The sequence below is a fragment of the Cryptomeria japonica genome, chromosome 10 (assembly GCF_030272615.1).
Source record: "Cryptomeria japonica chromosome 10, Sugi_1.0, whole genome shotgun sequence".
NCBI lineage: Eukaryota > Viridiplantae > Streptophyta > Pinopsida > Cupressales > Cupressaceae > Cryptomeria > Cryptomeria japonica.
Window position 1 is genome coordinate 426567542 of NC_081414.1, and position 18437 is coordinate 426585978.

General features: G+C 37.3%; 1 protein-coding gene across 1 annotated transcript in view; it reads left to right on the forward strand.

Moving 5' to 3' along the window:
• LOC131075816 (probable metal-nicotianamine transporter YSL6) overlaps positions 1 to 18437 on the forward strand; it is a 242704-nt gene that overhangs the window by 122744 nt on the left and 101523 nt on the right. The window contains exon 4 of the mRNA XM_058012717.2: positions 8200 to 8337. Coding sequence (XP_057868700.1) covers positions 8200 to 8337 — 138 coding nt within the window. The remainder of the gene's footprint in view (positions 1 to 8199; positions 8338 to 18437) is intronic.

The window sequence follows — 18437 nt, forward strand, 5'->3', positions numbered from 1 at the left end:
GACAAATGGGAAACATTTAGAAAAGTTCAAGACCTTTCCAACGAGCTATAACACATGGGCATATGCATTCAGATGAAGCCAAAAACCCCTTATTACTCCAAAATGGCTATAAACATAGCCTTATTTAATTAATTAAACGCTAACTTAGGAAATATTTAAATATATTAAAAATATAACCCAAATAGCTGCAGAAGGCTCAAATGACTCCAAAAGTCTGAAACGGAACCTGTCACCTGTCTGTGACTGATGTCGGAAATCATGGATCAACTGGCAGTCTTATCCCTAAAATCTAGGGATGCTCCTAGAAACTAGGAAACACACCCAAATCTCCTGAAACTGAAACCAAGGAATGGTCTCATGGAACCCCAACCCTGGACGTTGTCACAACCTCCTAAAAAGTAGGAACTGCGTCCTAAAATGTAGGAACTGCCTCCTAAAATTAAGGAACTGCTCCAAACTGGTCTACTACTGCCAGAAACACCAAATCCAAACACTGAATATCCTTACTGAGTCTCTATCCACCATTGACAACCTACAAGACTCCATAATAGGTTAACTCGCATGTCTTTGCTAGACAGAGCTAAAGAGGGGACATGACAGGAAACTTCAATGCATGAGCTCACTTGCATAGTCTTGGCACACCAATCTTGCAGCATATCAAGTCTTGAAACTATGACATCCTTATACTCAATCAAAGTGTCAACATCATAAAAGTGAGACATCAACATACAAATTGATTTATGTTCTTCTCTAACTGCTGTTATAAAATTAGGCTGTTGGCAAGTAGAAGTTCCCACTATTGCCTCATGCTCATTTATTCTCTCATGAATGTCTACCATGCTACCTTTCTTGTCACCACCATCTAGCTTGGATTCATGCTCATGTGATGTCAAAAGATTGCTGTCCCATCTTCTAATCCATACCATCACCTCCATGACTGATATGTTTTCCAGTACTAGCAAATTCCAAGGTGTAGTATGCACAACAAACAAAACATTATCAAAATGAAGAATCTTAGTAAGCAACCTCTTAGTCTCTTTGTTCAGCTTTTTAAAACAAAATGCTTCATATGATCTTAACGATTGTCCTTCCATTGAAGATGATGCATGAGTAACTGAAATGAAATCCAATATGTTCCATATCGAATAGCAGAGCAGTTCGAATACAAAGAGGAGCAGATCAATTTATGTGAAGAGCAGTTTATATATTATCTACAGCAGATCGATCTTGTGAAGAAGGCCAATTAGATTTGTTCTTGTGCGATTTGCTTCAAGGAGTGAAGCAACATATATTGGGCCTGTATCTTTCCCTTTTGTACAACATTGTTGCTAGACATATTTGATATATAAAGAAGACATTTATTGCTGGGTTTTCTCCCTCGAGTAGGAGGGTCTTCCCAGGGTATCTTGGTGTCTTCATTGTTCATTGTGTTGATTTTTCTAATTGCTATTAATCTGATCATAAACACAACACCCCCCTCCTCCTTCGTAGCCTGCCTATCCAAATCATTGATGTCATTGTCTGTAAACGATGGAGGTTGGTCCTGCGATGCCCAATCATTGTAAGGAGCTATATCATCTAAATCACTTGGACCAGCTGGTGCTTCCTTTACCTTCCTTATGTGCAACTGAAGATTATATTGCACAAAGACAAGGTCATTGAGGCGTTTTTGAGTTAACTTGTTCCTCTTCTTCGTATGGATGGCCTCAAACAAGCTCTAATTGTGCTCACAACTGGATGAACTACAAGGCTGACATAAGATTCTGAGGGCAATTTTTTTGAGATTTTGGGTATTTCCACCCAAACTTTGCCACCAAGCATTTGCAAAATAAAATTAGGTTGAGGGTAGCACCCCTCATAGGGGTCTGAGGGTGAGAAAGAGAGGGGTAGAGAGATAGGTCTAGATCTTGGGGGAGAGAGGAGAGAGTGAGATGGAGAGTGGTAGAGAGGGGGGATAGAGGAAGAGTGATAGGGAGATAGATAGGTCTAAAATTCGGGGTAGATAGAGAGAGCGAGAGAATGCTGATAGGAGCATATTGATTACTGAAATTTGACCAAGTCTGAAAATTTAAAAGATCTTCTAAAACCTAGAATTTGCATTATAACTCCTAGAGATCTGAAACCACTCTCAAACATCCTGCCAATATAGACATGAAATATAACTTAAAGTGACTTATACTTAAATGTTATATTTCATGTATATATTCTGATGAAGATAATGAGACTGACTTGAAGAAAAAAATCGATGGAAATCAGTTTGCAAGTGTTTGGGAGTGTGTTTTTCCCCTTCTCAGCCAAATACAAGACGAAAAATGATGAAATGAAACTCATTTTTGCCGTTTTTTGCATTTATTCACTGGCAGGCGAGTTTTTTTCATTGATTCGGCGAGTTTTTGGCAAAGACTCGACAAGTTTTCGGTGAGTTATTGCCAAAAACTCGGCGAGATTTTCTGGTGAGTTAGAAGTTGTAAAAACACACTAGTAAAAAATACTCGCGAGTTTTTTAAAACTCGCCAAAAACCCGGCGAGTAGTCCAACTATGCTTTATTCCAACAGAGCAGGTTGCAACAGTAGGATTCAAGACAGAAAGCCCATTTCGAAGTAAAATCAGACTTTATCATCAAAGTAAAGCACCACTGCAGTGGCTTCAACAAGAGGTTTTCTTTTAGCAAACAGCAGAACTGAGTATTTGATAGCCTATATTCATATCAACAACGGCATATATTATTCCTAATCAGCAGTGATATCTGTCCTATCAGTTATTTCAGCAGTTCATTTTTCTTGAAAATCTGCGTATTTTGTAACATTCATCAGCAATTTCAAAGTAAAAATTAGTCAGTGGTATTTTGAAGGGAATTTCTTTAAGGGGTTTTGTTTTAGAAATATAGTGTTTCAGATTTCATCTACCAAATAAGACAAATTTTCTATCATCTTTTTGAGCTTTTGAGGTTGAATAAAAGACAAAAAGACAACAATCATAATTGCAGAATGGTACAATATTTGATCACACAAAAGGTGCCTGATTTCAGCAAATTTTCAGTAGAGGTTTTGTGTTTCACAAGTTATTTAAAGGATTTAAAATAAAGACAAACCTAGGGTTTGGTATAGATAAATCAACAAAATAAGAGTGTTTAGATTCAAGTATCAAATGGAATTGTTAGAATGAAGTGTTTTTGGAGAACCTTCATCTAAAGCTACCTATCAGAAGTCTATTTTTAGCTTATGCTTAGTTGTTATTGTTTTCAAGGAGGAATGCATTTTGGAAAGTCTATTTTTGACCCAAGACATTTGTATCTTAAGGTAATTTTAGCTAGAGCTATTTAGAGCCCATGCTATTTTTAGCTATCTTTAATTTTGGCACCGTGTGCTATATTTAGATCATGAATTTTTGGAACTCTATTTTTTTATCTTTTTAATCATTCAAGAGATGTGAGTTGTAGTGTTAGTTTGTCAAAATTTCTACTTGTGGCTCATGCTATTTTCAGCAGCCTAAAATTTTAGCTCGATGCATGTTTTTTAGATCAGGTATTTTTGGAAGTCTTTTTTTGGATCTCCTATCATGCAAGAGATATGAGTTCTAGTGTTACTTTGTACTTTGTAATAATCTTTGTTAGTCGTTTAAGTGAACACCGTCTGAGATTAAAATTTAAATATAGAGAATTTTGTAGTAAAGATTGTTTTGCAAGAAATAAAGTTATTCATAAGTAGCCATAGCTGTTAGCTTTTATTATTTTTTCATGGAATGTCCTATAAAACCTTATAAATAAGTGTCATTTGCACTAATTTCCAAAGTAATATTATCGTCTACTTGTTGCTGAAATTGTTCTCATTGAGTATTGATAATCTTGAATTCATTATTCATTCAATACAATTTAGTAATGCCTATCTTGCTTGTAAATTTCTGTTGAGATGTTGTGTAGTATATGTTATGTGTGTTGAGGTAGAGTAAATTGCTTTTAGCGATTTTGCAAGCTTTGTATTGTAGGTGTAATTGAAGCTAGTGATTGTGGCTTTATATTGATTCCTCGATTCTATCCACTAATGTTTTCTATCCTTGTGTTAAGCCTATTCAATCCTTATTTGTGTTTGCACTGCTCAATCTTTGTTTTTAACTGAACAAAATAAGTGTTTAGTAATTCTAGGGTTTTCTTTTAGGTAAAAAGCTTAAAAATGTTTTGCCTTAAATTTAAGTGTATGTCAGCCTTCTGCTCTGGGTGAATCCAAAATGACACACCTTTAGTTTTATTCAATATGAGTGTGAACTACACAAGAAAATACTATACACATTGTAAATAGCAAGTGCACGTTGTTTAGATTAGGTTAAATTTTGTTTATAGGAAGCGTTTGCTTCTAGTTTAATGAGTGGTCCTACTCCACATCCAGTTCATTTTGTGTCACACTAAAAGGTGTGAATAAAAATGCTAACTTTAAGGCAATATCCTTATTCATATAAGACCATTCTGTTGGTTGAAAATTTTGTACACTTGGGGAAATATACAAAATTGTGGTTTCAACCACAGCGTGTGAGTAAAACTCTCCTAATTAAGGGAAGGCTCCCCCTATCTAACTACAACTTTGAAAATAAAATAGGATGGGACAACAATCTTTCTTCTTCTTTCAAGAAAGACAATATCCTTTTCTCTTCACAGAAAAGTGATAGCGATTTGATATAAAACAGTAGTAACAACTTTCAAAATGAAATGAGAGAAAGGAAATGAAGTTTCCTGAAAGCTCAAAGACTTCCGTCACTTCCTTCGGGACAGGACAACAATATCAAGCTCAAAGACTTGATTATATGAAATCCTATCTACCCTTTTCTATACTAATTCTATCAAGAACAAATTATAACAGCTCAAAGACTGGAATATCTTATTCTTTTCTACTTAAAACAATGGGAAGTAGTATAAACTCAAAGACTCACAGCTATTTCTCACAAAATTTGCTCCTAAATTCTCCTAAGAACAAGTGAAAGCACAAAGACTTACAACTTCTTTCAACAAAATATTTATTTTAATCTATATTAACCTCAACTACTTGCAGCACAAAGACTGCAAATCAAATGTGATTAAGCTCTTTAAGAAACACTTGCATGAAAGATAATATAGAAAACAAACTCAAGTATGTAGCACAAAGACTCAAAGCTTGAGCAATTTCCTTCTATTCCTTTCAATTCTTGAATTTACACATGAGAGCTCAAAGACTTCTTTGCTGTAAATTTGGCAGAGTTTTTGCTTGCTTTCCAAAAGATGAAAATTACAATAGACCCCCTCAAGTATTTATAGGAGAGGAGTCATGAGAAAAAGGTGGGAGGATCCCAACTAACTTGAGAAATTCTGTCAACCACCAACACTTATTCAATAACTAACTAAGACTTATTCCAACTACAATCCTAATTGAACACAACTTGTAGTTGCTTTACATGTAATTACAAAAGTGCAAGTAATGAGTTAACTTGCAATTATAAAGTTATTTTTTTACATGTAACTTGTCAAAACAAAATTACAAATGCATAACTAAAACTATTCCATGTGTCTAAAGACACGACTCTAACTGCATCATCCTTTGTCTGTGATGATCTTCATGTCGCTTCAGGATGCTAGAACTTGAAGTATTCTGGGTTGGTAAAGACATCTTGAACCGGAACGGGAACTTGCATCCTTGTCTTCTTGCTTGGGGTAGTACTATCTTTTCAGGATGGAAAGGGTTGCCTTACTCTTTTCATGTCATGACCATCTTTGTCTTGAAAGCATTTTATGCTCTCAACCATGAATTGTTGTTATATCTCTTCTTTGTATCATGCTTCATTCTTGAAATCTTCTTGCAAAATAAGGCCCATGCCTTAATCCATTGATTTGGTAGATCGTGTGTGCAAACCGAACTGACAAGGGAAGGGATAAATTCATGCAAAAATGGGCTCACAAGTGAATTTCGGGTTTTGGAAGTTGCATTACATGTGTGGGAAAAACAAGAGCATTAACTTGCAATTGTGGAGAAAAAACATGCAATTTCATATGTGTAATGGGTAATTACAAGTTTGCACTTGTAATTGGACCTTTAAAACTCATTTTCAAGTGTTTTTTGAGTGCATTTTGGACCAATTTCGGGTTCTGGATGGCTGACTGCAGGTAGACTTTAAATGGGATAAATGAATGAAGGTGTGAAATGAGTGGATGAAATGGTGGGAATGGTATGTACGGATGATGGCAATGAACATGGATGAAAATGGAAGGATTTTGGGAAGATCAATTATTTTCATTTAACTTGTAATCGGGATTTAAAATCCCGAATACAAGTAAAGAGGGAAAATGGGGAAGAACAATGCAATTCACAAATTGCTTTGCAAACTTGGAACAAAGGGGAAAATCTCTCACAAAGCCAATTTTAGGCAAGAACAAAACAAAACATATAACTATCATGAAGAGAAAGAATCTCTTATAGATAAAAGAAGAAGATTCAAACCCTAGCCACGCTTTTGAAAAAACGCCATATGTATCAAAATGCCCATTAAAAGCATGAAGAATCGGTCAAGTAAAGCACCCAACCTCCATGCCTAGGCAAGACAAGCCTAAACAATTTAGGAAAGACAAGATTCGTGGCACTTGAATGAGGCAAATCGTGGCATTTTTCAAAAATGTTTTTGCTGTTTAAACCCCATAAAACCAGCAATAATGTCTTCCAAATGGCATGAAGAGAGTTGGAAAATGCATGAAAATAGCAAGGAATCCAAAACGCATTCCTCCTCCTTGAATTTCTCCACAAAAATTGTTGGAAATCTTCAACAAAATCCTCCAATATTGCTGGTCGGGTTTTTGGAAAAGAACAACAAGTTTTAAATTGCATGCAATAAGGAAAATCGGGGTTTTGAGAGCAAACAACGAGTTTAAAATGTTACTTTTCTCTCAACAAGGCAAAATCGGGTTTTAAAAATCCAATTGCAAGTTTAAAATTTCACTTTTTCCATCAACAAGGCAAAATCGGGTTTTAAAAATGCAATTACAAGTTTAAAATTCCCCAATTTGCACTTTATGGAGAAAATCGGGTTTTTTGGGCAAAATAGCAAGTTTAAAATGTCACTTTATTTCAATTATAGGCAAAATCGGGTTTTGGAGAAAATGTGCAAGTTACAAAGTACTTGTAAAGGGAAAATAAAATCCCTACAACAAGTTTTAATAACTTGCACATATGTAATAGAGGCTTAAAATCCCTATTACAAGCAAAAGACATTAAAGTAGGGGTTTTAGAAAAGAACTACAAGTTTACTTGTAACTTATCCAAAAAATCCCTATTTTAACTCTAAAAGCCAAAAAACATCAAAGGGGAAATAAAAAAAAAATTACAAGTTCTTATTTTTCAATAAAGTGCACTTGTAATTAGCCAAAAATTTCCCTACAAAGACCAAAACAATGGAAATCATTAAAACTTGCAATTCAAGAGAAATTTCCCACCTGTAGTCAGGGAGAAAAAACTTGAAATTGAAGGAAAGACATAGCAAACAAATCCAGAATGTGACGAAATTCAAAGCGTGGTTCGAGGATGGACTGAGGATTAAGCCAGTCCAAGGATTAGTCGAAATTATGCCTCGGGAAGTGTGACAGAGTAAAATTTTCATTTTTTCACAAAAATTTCATGTGATGGTCCTTCACTTTTGAAAACAAAAATGAGGACAACACATTCAAAATATTTTTGAATACACCAACATTTTACATGCCGTTTAAAAACTCTTATTTTTGTGTGGATCTTTTCATTCTGAGTTTTTATGGTCATGGTCCAATCTTGGCATATTTGATTCCAAAATGTTGTTTTCATAGAACTAAATATAGCCTATTTAGATTAGCACACATTAACTTTTACATTGAAGATGTCTAGTTTCCTTCCTAACCCCCTAGGAAAAATTATTGAAGTTCATGGAACAAGGGGCAAATTGATTTAACTTTTAGTGTTCAAACTTACTGTTATTTGAAGCCTTATTGTTTTCTTTGCTGAAAACCATCTTTTAGTTATACATCGAATGCTCATAAATTGCATGACATAAGAACTTAACTTTGAAGGGTTTATTTATTTTCTTTGTGATGTAGAATGCAAGCACACTGTCTTTGGAAGTATTGTAGCATTAGCTATACATTGAATACTAATAAATTGCATGACATGAGAACTTACCTTTTGAGGATTTTTAATTAATTTACTTTCCTTTTGGCGCAGATTGCAAGTACAATGTCTTGGGAAGTATCTTGGCATTAGTTTCTTTTGGAGTTTCTTTAAGTGGTTTTTTAGTGGGATTGGAGATTCATGTGGATTTGACAACTTTCCAAGTCTAGGGTTGGAAGCATACAAGAACACGTAAGCCTTTTCTTCCACCAATTACAATGTTTTTATATTTAATGCTAAAAACAAATAAGGTTTTCTAGATGCTTGATATACTTAATTCTTCTTTATAATATTTTGCAAGCTTTTGTGCTCAATCCATATTTGATAGATGTCTAGAGTAAATTATGAGAGCGAAATAAGAAGTACAACAGAATAAATGAAAAGAAAATCAAAGTTAAATAAAAAATAATAGTGTTCCATGGGGATGTGTCACATACCTTCCCTCTCGAACATTTTGGGGATGCGATGACAAGGAGGGGCACCCCCAATCTCCCCCGTCTCCCTCTCTCCCATTTGTTCCTTTTATTGCTATTTTTTGTCATATCCTTGAGATATTTCAGATTTTTTTTGGTGTGAAAGAGACATTTCCTAGTTTGGGGAGGGTACTTGGGGACATCCACATTTTGTTATTGACAACCAGAGATGCCTTGACATCCCATATTTCAAAAATTGTTCAAAAGACATTTTTTCGTAAAATTATTGTTTTCATGATCATTGATGACATAACAATTAGATATTCATATTTACAATTATTTTGATTGTATTTTTGTGTATCATTCAATTTTTTAGTGGACCATGGTGAATTTTGGTCATGTTAGTGTTTTAATTTGTCTTCTTACGACAACTTGAACCAAAGTGTGTGAAGAAAACTTCTCTTGAAATTAGCAGGGAAAGCTCCCTAATTAAACTACTCACTACTTATGAATATCATATAATTTATCTTTTGGGGTTTTGCATGAAAATAAATGATTTGAAAGCAAAGTTGACCTATCTTTTTGATGTTAGATGTTTGAGCACAAGACTTAAAAGTTAATTTTTATCTCGCCCTGAGGTTTTTCTATGTTTGTGCAGCTAAACAATAACATGAAGAGAAAAATGATTTCCATTGGTTAAAGTAGAGACCAATGGATTTACATCAACAATATGATTCCTTAAACAAAGGTAACACTCTACTAACAACAAGAAACATAGAGCAAGATTGAGAAAAAGTAATTACTTGAAAGCATACAAAGCCGCTTCAAAGAATAAAGACAAGTGTTACATAGTGTTAAACACAAATATTTTTTATTACTAACTTGCCAAATTCCCACATCCACAACACAATGATAAAATTTCAAAGTTTAAACAATAATCACTACATCATAAGTTTGACTTCAACAATTCTTTTCAAATTATGTGCTCAAAGCACTTATTTATAAGCTCTCAAGAAGTAGCTTTTAGGGATAAAATAATAATAAAATATTCTAAAAAGGAACATTGCTTTAAAGGACCCTTACCTACAAAAAATAAGGACTAAAGCTACTTGAAAGAAAATTTCTTTTAAAACAATTAATTAAATACAATTTAACGAAAATAGACTCTTAATTATGACATTAATATTATGTTTATTATTACATATTAATTATTTGATTATTATTAAATGACATCAATAAATAATGTTTGCTATTATATATTTATTATTTGATTATTATTAAATAACATCATTAATATACTTCTTGAAAAACTGCACAAAAGTTTGGGAAACAACATTTTGCCATGGTCATAAGAAATAATGGCCCATCCACATATAGTGAAAAGTTAGTAGAAAGAAGTATAAGGCGAGCGACACACAAGGGCTCTTTGAAGAAGATTGCAAGTAAATGCTAGATCTTACAGACATTGCTGAAAATGATGTAGCAACATGGGAGAAAACTATCGTAATTGGGATCTTCTAAAACCCTCGTGATTGGCCATTCGGGAATGGGTGGCGAACGATTGGAAGCCCGATTCGATAATTAACTTCCTCCCATAAGGATTCTTCGTAGTTGTCTTTGATAATAATGAAGAAAGAGAAAATATATTGGAAGGGGATTGGAACATGGATAATTCACACCTACTTTAACCCTCCAAAATTTGTGCCATTAGATGCGCTGGTATGGTTAAGAATCTACTATCTCCCCTTCAAATACTAGTCAAGAGCATGTCTTGCGAAGGATAACGTCCCCACTTCGGAATAGAATTTAATAATAAATAATAATAATATTAAAATAGAAAAGAATAAAATAAAATTTAAATTAAAATATAAAATAATTAAATAAATTTTTTAATTAAGTTAATGAATGGTCAAAAGACATGGAAGGAAAAGTTGTGACTCCCTCAAACATGGGATATAAAAGGGAGAAGAGAACCTCATTTTGAGAAGGGGATAACTGATAACTGGGGAATCAAAAGTGCAAATCTGATTTAAATGAGAAGTGCAGATCTGATTGTGAAAGGCTGTGTCCCTTTCAAAGGGCAGAAGTAATGAAGAGTTGCACTCTTTGAAAGGGTGCTAATGGTGAAAGGGTGTGTCTCTTGCCAAAGGGCATCCATAATGAAGAGGTGTGACCTCTCCCTCACATTGAGAGATATAAAGGAAAGGAGTCAAAAGCATCCACTGACATGATCGATCAGATCAGATCAGATCAGAATTATTATGAAGTTACAGGAATTGACAGCCTCCTAGGAGGGGACATTACACGAAGATTCGGGATAGCATGGGAAGAACACTAGAGGCGTATTTGAGAAATGGTGAAACCTTAACATATGCGTTAATCAAGATTATTGCGATTAAGAAGATCTTGATAGAGATCAAACTAATTACGAAGGTGGGGATGTGGAACCAAGGGGTAGAAATTGAAACCCCTAAATTATTCTATTTGAAGGGTAAAAGTCGAAAACATTTTGAGGAATCTTACTGTTGGGCCCCTATAAGGATAAAAGAAAAATGGAATCCAAAAACAGCAAACATGGAAGGATTGGAAACCTAGTTGAAGCAATTGTTCCAGCAAATTTATCTGAGTCAATGCCATTATTAGATCCCAAGTTGTGTGATGAAAGCATTGTTAACTCTCCATTGACATAATCCTACCAACAAAAGGTAATTGTTTTGGTTATAGATTTGGGTGAATCCAATAAACCAACTGCTAACCAAGCATTAGAATAAAAGGAGGAAGACATGGAGGATGAAGTTTATAATGTGGATTGAAAGAAGATCAACCAATCTACATCCAATCTCCTTAGTATTGTAATAAAACTGGTAGAGTTGAAGTGGGGAAGGAAGGCAAATAAACAAAAGAGAGGAGGAAGCCCAAAATAGAGATCAAAAGTCCATTAAGACCTATATGCTAAGATCCATGGGAGGAGCTCCCTCCCATGGGAGATAATGAAGCTCCTCGTGTGGAATGTTAGGGGCCTTTGTGCACCTAGCAGGAGGGCATGACCAAACACCAGATTGAAATCGTATTGATTGAAAAGTTCTTTTGCAGGAGACAAAGCTTAAAAAAGAGGAAGCCTTGACCTTCTCAAAGAAGTGTAGAAGATGGGATAGTTGGTTCATAGAAGCCAATGGGGCTTCCAGTGGGTTGGGGATCTATGGAAAATGAATTGATATACTCTAACTCCCCTTAACAACATCGAAATATGGCAATTGGCCAAGGTATGCAACTTGAGTTTTTACATCTTCAATGTCTACAGACCTACTAAAACAAAGGAAAAGAAAACAGTTTGGAATGAGATTAAAGAGATGCAAAACATTGTGAAAGAAAAAAATGTTATTGGTAGGGACTTCAATGCAATCCTGGATCTATCAAAAAAGCACAAAGGTGCAACAATGATTTCTCAAACGCAAAAAGATTTTTCTATTTTGTTTGAGAAACCAAATTAATGGACATTAATCCTAGCAACAAGAATTTTAGTTGGAATAATAGGAGATTAGGATTCACAAATATAGCTGAAAGGATGGATCATTTTTTGGTTTTAGATAATTTGTTGAACACAACAATCAAGTTCGAATAATGTATTGTGCTCTCTTCTCGGTTTCATCATTATCCCATCATGTTGACTCTATTGGAGGATCACCCATCGCAAAAGGCCAATTCCAATGTAAAATGATGTGGTTACGATGCCTTAAGATTATAGATTTGCTAAGATATGGTGTAGTGAAGATATTGACACGTGGGGGTTTTGGATATTTGTTTTACACAAGAAGTTGCAGCACATAAAGGATAAGCTTAGAATATGGAACATGGAATCTTTCAAGAATATTTTCAAAGAGGAGTGAATAGAGGAGGAATTGAGGCTGCTGAACGAAAGGATAAATGTGAGTGGCATTTCTAGGAGAACTACCTTAAGGACAAGAGTTGGTGAAGGAACATGGCAAGATTCTTGCTAGGGAAGAGATCTATTGGAAGACAAAATGAAGGGAACTATGACTGGATGAAGATGAAGTAAACACTAAATTCTTTCATAAATGAAGATCAAAAGGGGAACCAATAGGATTACTAGAATTATAGTCACGGATGGCTGTGTCTTGTCATACCCATTGAAATTTAAGTGGAGGCCGTGAATCACTTCAAGATGCTTATGAGAGATGATAATTATTTTGACCCTCTTCTTAACAATGTACTGGATGGTATCGAGCTTACCGTTAAGCCCAAGGACAATTATTTTCTTGAAGCCCCAACCACACTAGAAGAAGTTAAGGTGGCAGTATTCCAACTCCATCCGGATAAGGCCCCGAGCCCATATGGCTTCTCTACATAATTTTATCAATTTGGTTGGGATTTCTTGGGGCAAGACATATGGAAGGTAGTGGAAGAGCCACAAAAGGCTTGTAAAATGTTTAGGGAATTTAGTAACACCAAATCATATTGATACTAGAGACACAAAATTGTTCATCCTTCGTAGATTATCAACCAATCTCACTCTGCAACATAGGGAAATTGATGCCCAACAAACTAAAACCAATCCTTTAAGCTTAATATCTTAAGAACAAAGCAGATTCGTTCCAAGGAGGAACATCATAGACGGAATCATTGTAGCACATGAAGCAATTCATTCAAGCAAAAAACAAAGCCATAAGGGTATGATCCTAAAGCTTGATATTAGCAAGGTCTACGATCGGGTAAGTTGGAGATACTTGTTAAAAGTGCTGGGAAAATTTGGTTTTGGCCCAAGATGGTTAGCATTGATCTTTGCTTGCATTTCATCCCCACACTACTCGGCCATTTTAAAATGAAACCACATTGTGGTTTTTTTGAGGGTGTGAGAGGGATTTGCTAGGGCAACCCTTTGTCCCCATTTTTGTTTTCACTAATGGCTGAAGCGTTATGTAGGAGCATAACAAGAATAAGGGACATTGGTGAATGGAAAGGCATAAGCATTGCTCACAATGTCCCGACCATCACACACCAGATGTTCGCGGACAATACTTTGTTATAATGTAATGCAACAATGGAGAAAGTCGGGGTAATAGGATATACATTGGAGAACTACATCTACCACTCAAGTCAAACAATTAACAAAGACAAATCCAAAATCTCTTTCTTCAACACCAAATGGACAGTTCAAAGACGAATTGCGATAGTTTTGGGATATGGAATTGAGACCTTACCTAGTTCTTACTTGGGCACTCCCCTCTTCCAAGGGGCCATATGGACGAAACAATGGATGGAGACAATTGGGAATGCAAAAGGGAAGTGGAATGGTGGAAGGGGCATTGGCTAACCTTGGTGAGGAGAATCATGATGGTGAAAGCTATCTTGGCAGCTATTGCTATATATCTTCTTTCATGCCTAGAAATTGCAAATAAAGCCAAGAGAGATCTAGTAGAAATACAACGACGATTTTTGTGGAAAGGTTCCGATGAGACAAGAAACATCCCTCTTATAGCATGGGATAAGGTGAAATAGAAGAAAATTGAAGGAGGAGCATGCATCAAGGATATACAGATATAAAAATCAAGCATTGGGTGTCAAACTAATTTGGAGAATGTATAAAAACCCAAATGCACAATGGGCGAGGATATTACAAAATAAATATTTGGACGTTGAAGACTCAAAATGCATATTGACTTGTGCGATCCTCCCTCAAGAGTCCCACCTTTGGAATTTTATGGAAAAATACCATCATATCTTAATTGACCATCTCTCCTAGAAGATCAATAATGGGAATCAAGCACAATTTTGGAATGACTCTTGGAACGACCAACATGCACTGGACAGAATTCCCGAGCTAGAGGCACACGAAGAAGCGATGATTGAAAGATTTGGGGAAAAAGTAAGGGGCTGCATAACACCACTAAATGGGCAGTAAACAACTCCCCTCCTTTGGAAAGATTTTAGTTGCTCGCTACGTGAAGTAAAGGAGCCATCAAGCAGAGAATTAACAAAGAGGAGCATCTTCTTGACCAACAGAGACATGAAACAATTTGGTGTGGTGCCAAGTTCAGTGACTATTCTGCTAGACTGGGTTATGACATGCAGTGTGTGGAGCGGCAAACAACCCTATGGCCATTTGATCTTTGTTGGGGGGTCAATGTCCTTCCAAAGGTTAGAGCCTTTGCATGGATGCCACTGCATAACATAATAGTCACTATCACCAATTCAAGGGATTGAATAGTTACTTGAAATGAGGTAGCTTATATGAGTCGATTTTCTACCAATTTGACAGCCAAATTACTGCTTGCTTTAACCCTCTCTTCCATCTTTAAATCAAGTATGTTCATGTATCCAAGCAAGGTATCTTGAACACGATGCAAGCTATTGGATTACAACATTTTGGGCTCAAACACATGCTCACACAACTCCATAGCTGAAGACATTTTTTTTGTTTTCTGTGACTTTTGAAGAGTTAAAAACCAAATAAAAACCCTGTTGTAAAGCAATAACATCACTTTGGAAGTAGATTTTGAATGAACAGCAGCATTAGGTGATGTGAGTTTGAATGCTAAGATGATGTTGACTTTGAACTGCTCCACCTACAACAACAACCTTGAATGATTCTTCACTATAGTGCCCCAGATCAGCCTTCAAATCTGCAAAAATGAGAGGAAAAAAATTGTTTTCTGCTATGAACAGCAGAAGGAAACTGATTGTTTGTTTAAATGACTGAAGGCATGGATATACACGCAGTTCCTTCTTTAATCTTTACTTTCTTCTAAAAATAGGCCACGTAGGATAAGGTGGCACTATGATTTTTCTAATTTTTACTTTAAAACACTCTGCTATGAACAGCAGAAGGAAACTGATTGTTTGTTTAAATGACTGAAGGCATGAATGTGTAGGCAGTTCCTTCATTAATCTTTACTTCTAAATACAGGCTGCATAGGATAAGGTGACGCACTGAATTGGGATTTAATTGACTGAGTTTCAAATATTGTAACTATTTGGTGGCTGCGCTGTCATGCCCCGCCATGCGGCCCAGAGGACAAAACAACTAGTATCAAGAAAATGCGAATTTTTTTTTTTTTTGATAACAATTACATATGCAAAGAGGTACAAATTAAAACACAATTAAACTACTAACAAATGTCTTCAAGGCCCCATAACGATGCAACACGAGGTTGAACATCATCTCAAATATTTTACAAAGAACTGCTATACAAATTACATTATAGATCATTACATGGATACAAGATCCTCATTACATTACTTGAGAATTTACATAAGAACTTCAAATACATGAATCTGGTACAACAATAACAATCTTCAAACTTCTCTCGAGCCATCACGATCATGAAGCTAATGCAGCCAAACCCAATGGGTGCGAAAAGCACTCCACCCAACCATGTGGCACCATAAGGTCCACCCCCCGTGCTAGGAGGTACCAGCCAAACCTGTTGTTGGGTAATTATGTCATATTGTAATTAGAACGTTATGAGTGTTAAGGGTCGGTGGTTACGTGACGGTTGTTGACAGTTGGCACCAGACAACCTACACCGACACCTATATATATGTACTTTGTTTCCTATTTCAAGGTGAAGTTATTGTCGAAGAATGTTATGTTTTGAATGTACTGGCATTTGGCATTAATGAATACATACATCTGAGTTCTTCTGTTTACTTGCATTGCTGTATACTATCATATTTCCTACATTTCTGTACTGTTATGCACTATTGAAACACACACCCCTCGGGGGAAAACATCTGGCGCCGTTGCCAAATTGAACTTGGAATGAGGAGAACATTCTACATGGCACGGCGATAATGGGGCAACCGGTGAGCGAGGGGACAAGCACCCATCCCGAGGAAGAGCCGACGAAGTTGTTCGAAGGAGAGGGAGCACTAACAAGGGATTTCACCTGCATTCTCTAGGCATCCATCGAAACTTATGTACGGAGGGAGGCCACGACCGAGGACATCCCTAAGAGCGCAGTGTGGAGTGCCCTTGGCGTAAGTCCGGCCATAAATCAGTTGATGAACAACTCGCCTAGCTTGTTGGCACATGCTTTCCTCGCTCTCCAAATTCGTCGGGAAGAAACCTACCGCGAGACCCGTCGACAACAAATTTTGCAGCAATTTGAAGAAAGGAGTCGACGAGAGGAGGAACGTGACGAAAGCCGTCGACGAACCTTGAACCCCACAGAAAGAAGTAATTGATGCCTATGATGCTAAATAAGGATAGAAACTGTGTGCCGAGGGAGGAAGAAGACGCGCACAAGGCAGCCGCGAGGGCGCTGAGGTTAGAACAAGAAGCAGAACGTCGACAACGACTAAAGAAACTTGTGGAAGAAAGCACAACTGGCAATGATGGCTCGGGTGCTGAGGGCCAAGTTTCCGTACTAATAGAAACCACCAGGAAGCGGTTGGGGGAACTTTCCCTGACATTGGAAGAGATTGGTGACGGAAGTACGGTAGAGCAGTACACGCCATACAAAGGTGCCGAGACCAGGAAGGAAGAGGAGACTGAGACTGAGAACAGAGAGGCGAAGGATACGAGTGCGACCGAAGGTGTCGGGAGGACACAAGGTCACGGTAGTAGAAGCAATCTGTTCGGTGCAGGCTCATCACACCCTAGTACTCAGAGCAACTTGGTGGGACCCAACAGACCAAATCTCGACGTAGTATCTTCAAGAGGACCAGTGTCTGGAGGAGGAGTTCCTAGAGGGTCAAGTTCAAGTTCCGAAAGGTAGATTGGGCTGTCGCTAAGGAACGTGATGGCGAATTGACAAAAATTGCCCAAGTTCAAGGGAGACGAGAAAGAAGACTCGGTACGGCATTGCCGTACATGTGAAATAATCTGGTCGGCCAATGGCGTGGTCGACAGGGCGGAATGGGTGCTGCAATTCCCCGCCACCCTACGAGGAGTAGCCATCGATTGGTACTCGGATGTTGTTAAAACTAAGCTAACAACTTGGGATGAACTACACAAGGCCTTCGAAACAGAGTTTCGACTTCTCAGAGACGATAATGAAATCGTGGCAGAAATCTTGAGTACCAAGCAAGGGAAAAGTGAGACCATCCGAGCATATAGCGGATGCCTGAAAGAATTGCTGGGAAAAATGGATAACCAACCCGGTGATGGATTGAAGAAAAGGTGGTTTGTGGAGGGTTTAAAGTCGTCACTCAGAAGGAAAATGAAAATTGTACCCCCCACATCCTACAAAGATGCCTATAACCGGGCAATGGACCTGGAAAGTAAAGGGAAGACATCCAGTAAGAAGAAAGACAGATCCTCTGGAGAGGAGGACTCCTTCGACGGAAGTAGCAGAGACGAGGGGTCGAGTAAAAAGGTGCAAGCCCTTCGGAAGGATATGCATTGCATGATGAAGGAATTCAAAAGCATGAAGGGAAGCACCAGCAAAAATGAGGAAGTGTGGTGTGCGAAATGTAAGGAGGAAGGTCACACAAAAGGCTCCTGTCCTAAAAAGGCCTTCTACGACATTTGCCAAGTATGGGACACTCCACCAAAGAATGTCCCTACAACATGAAGACATGGGCAAATTAGGTGCTCTTCACCCAGGAGTAGCCGTCACCCTCCGCGACAACAGGCACATCGCAGCCTCGAGCCAACACCACAGCATCATCTGGCGGTTACAGAGGTAACTAAAGGGGAGGAAGAGACAACAACAATAATAGCAATAACCGGAGTTGAATGCAGTATGATGCCAAAGGACGATCGATGATTCAATGTCGGGCCTGCAACCAACGGGGACACTTCGCGCGGGATTGCCAGAAAGAGGAGACACCAGAGAACTTGTGCAAATGGTGTGGTCCTGGAGATCACGATGAGACAAATTGCCCCAAGCCAGGGGTTAATCTTCTCAATATTGA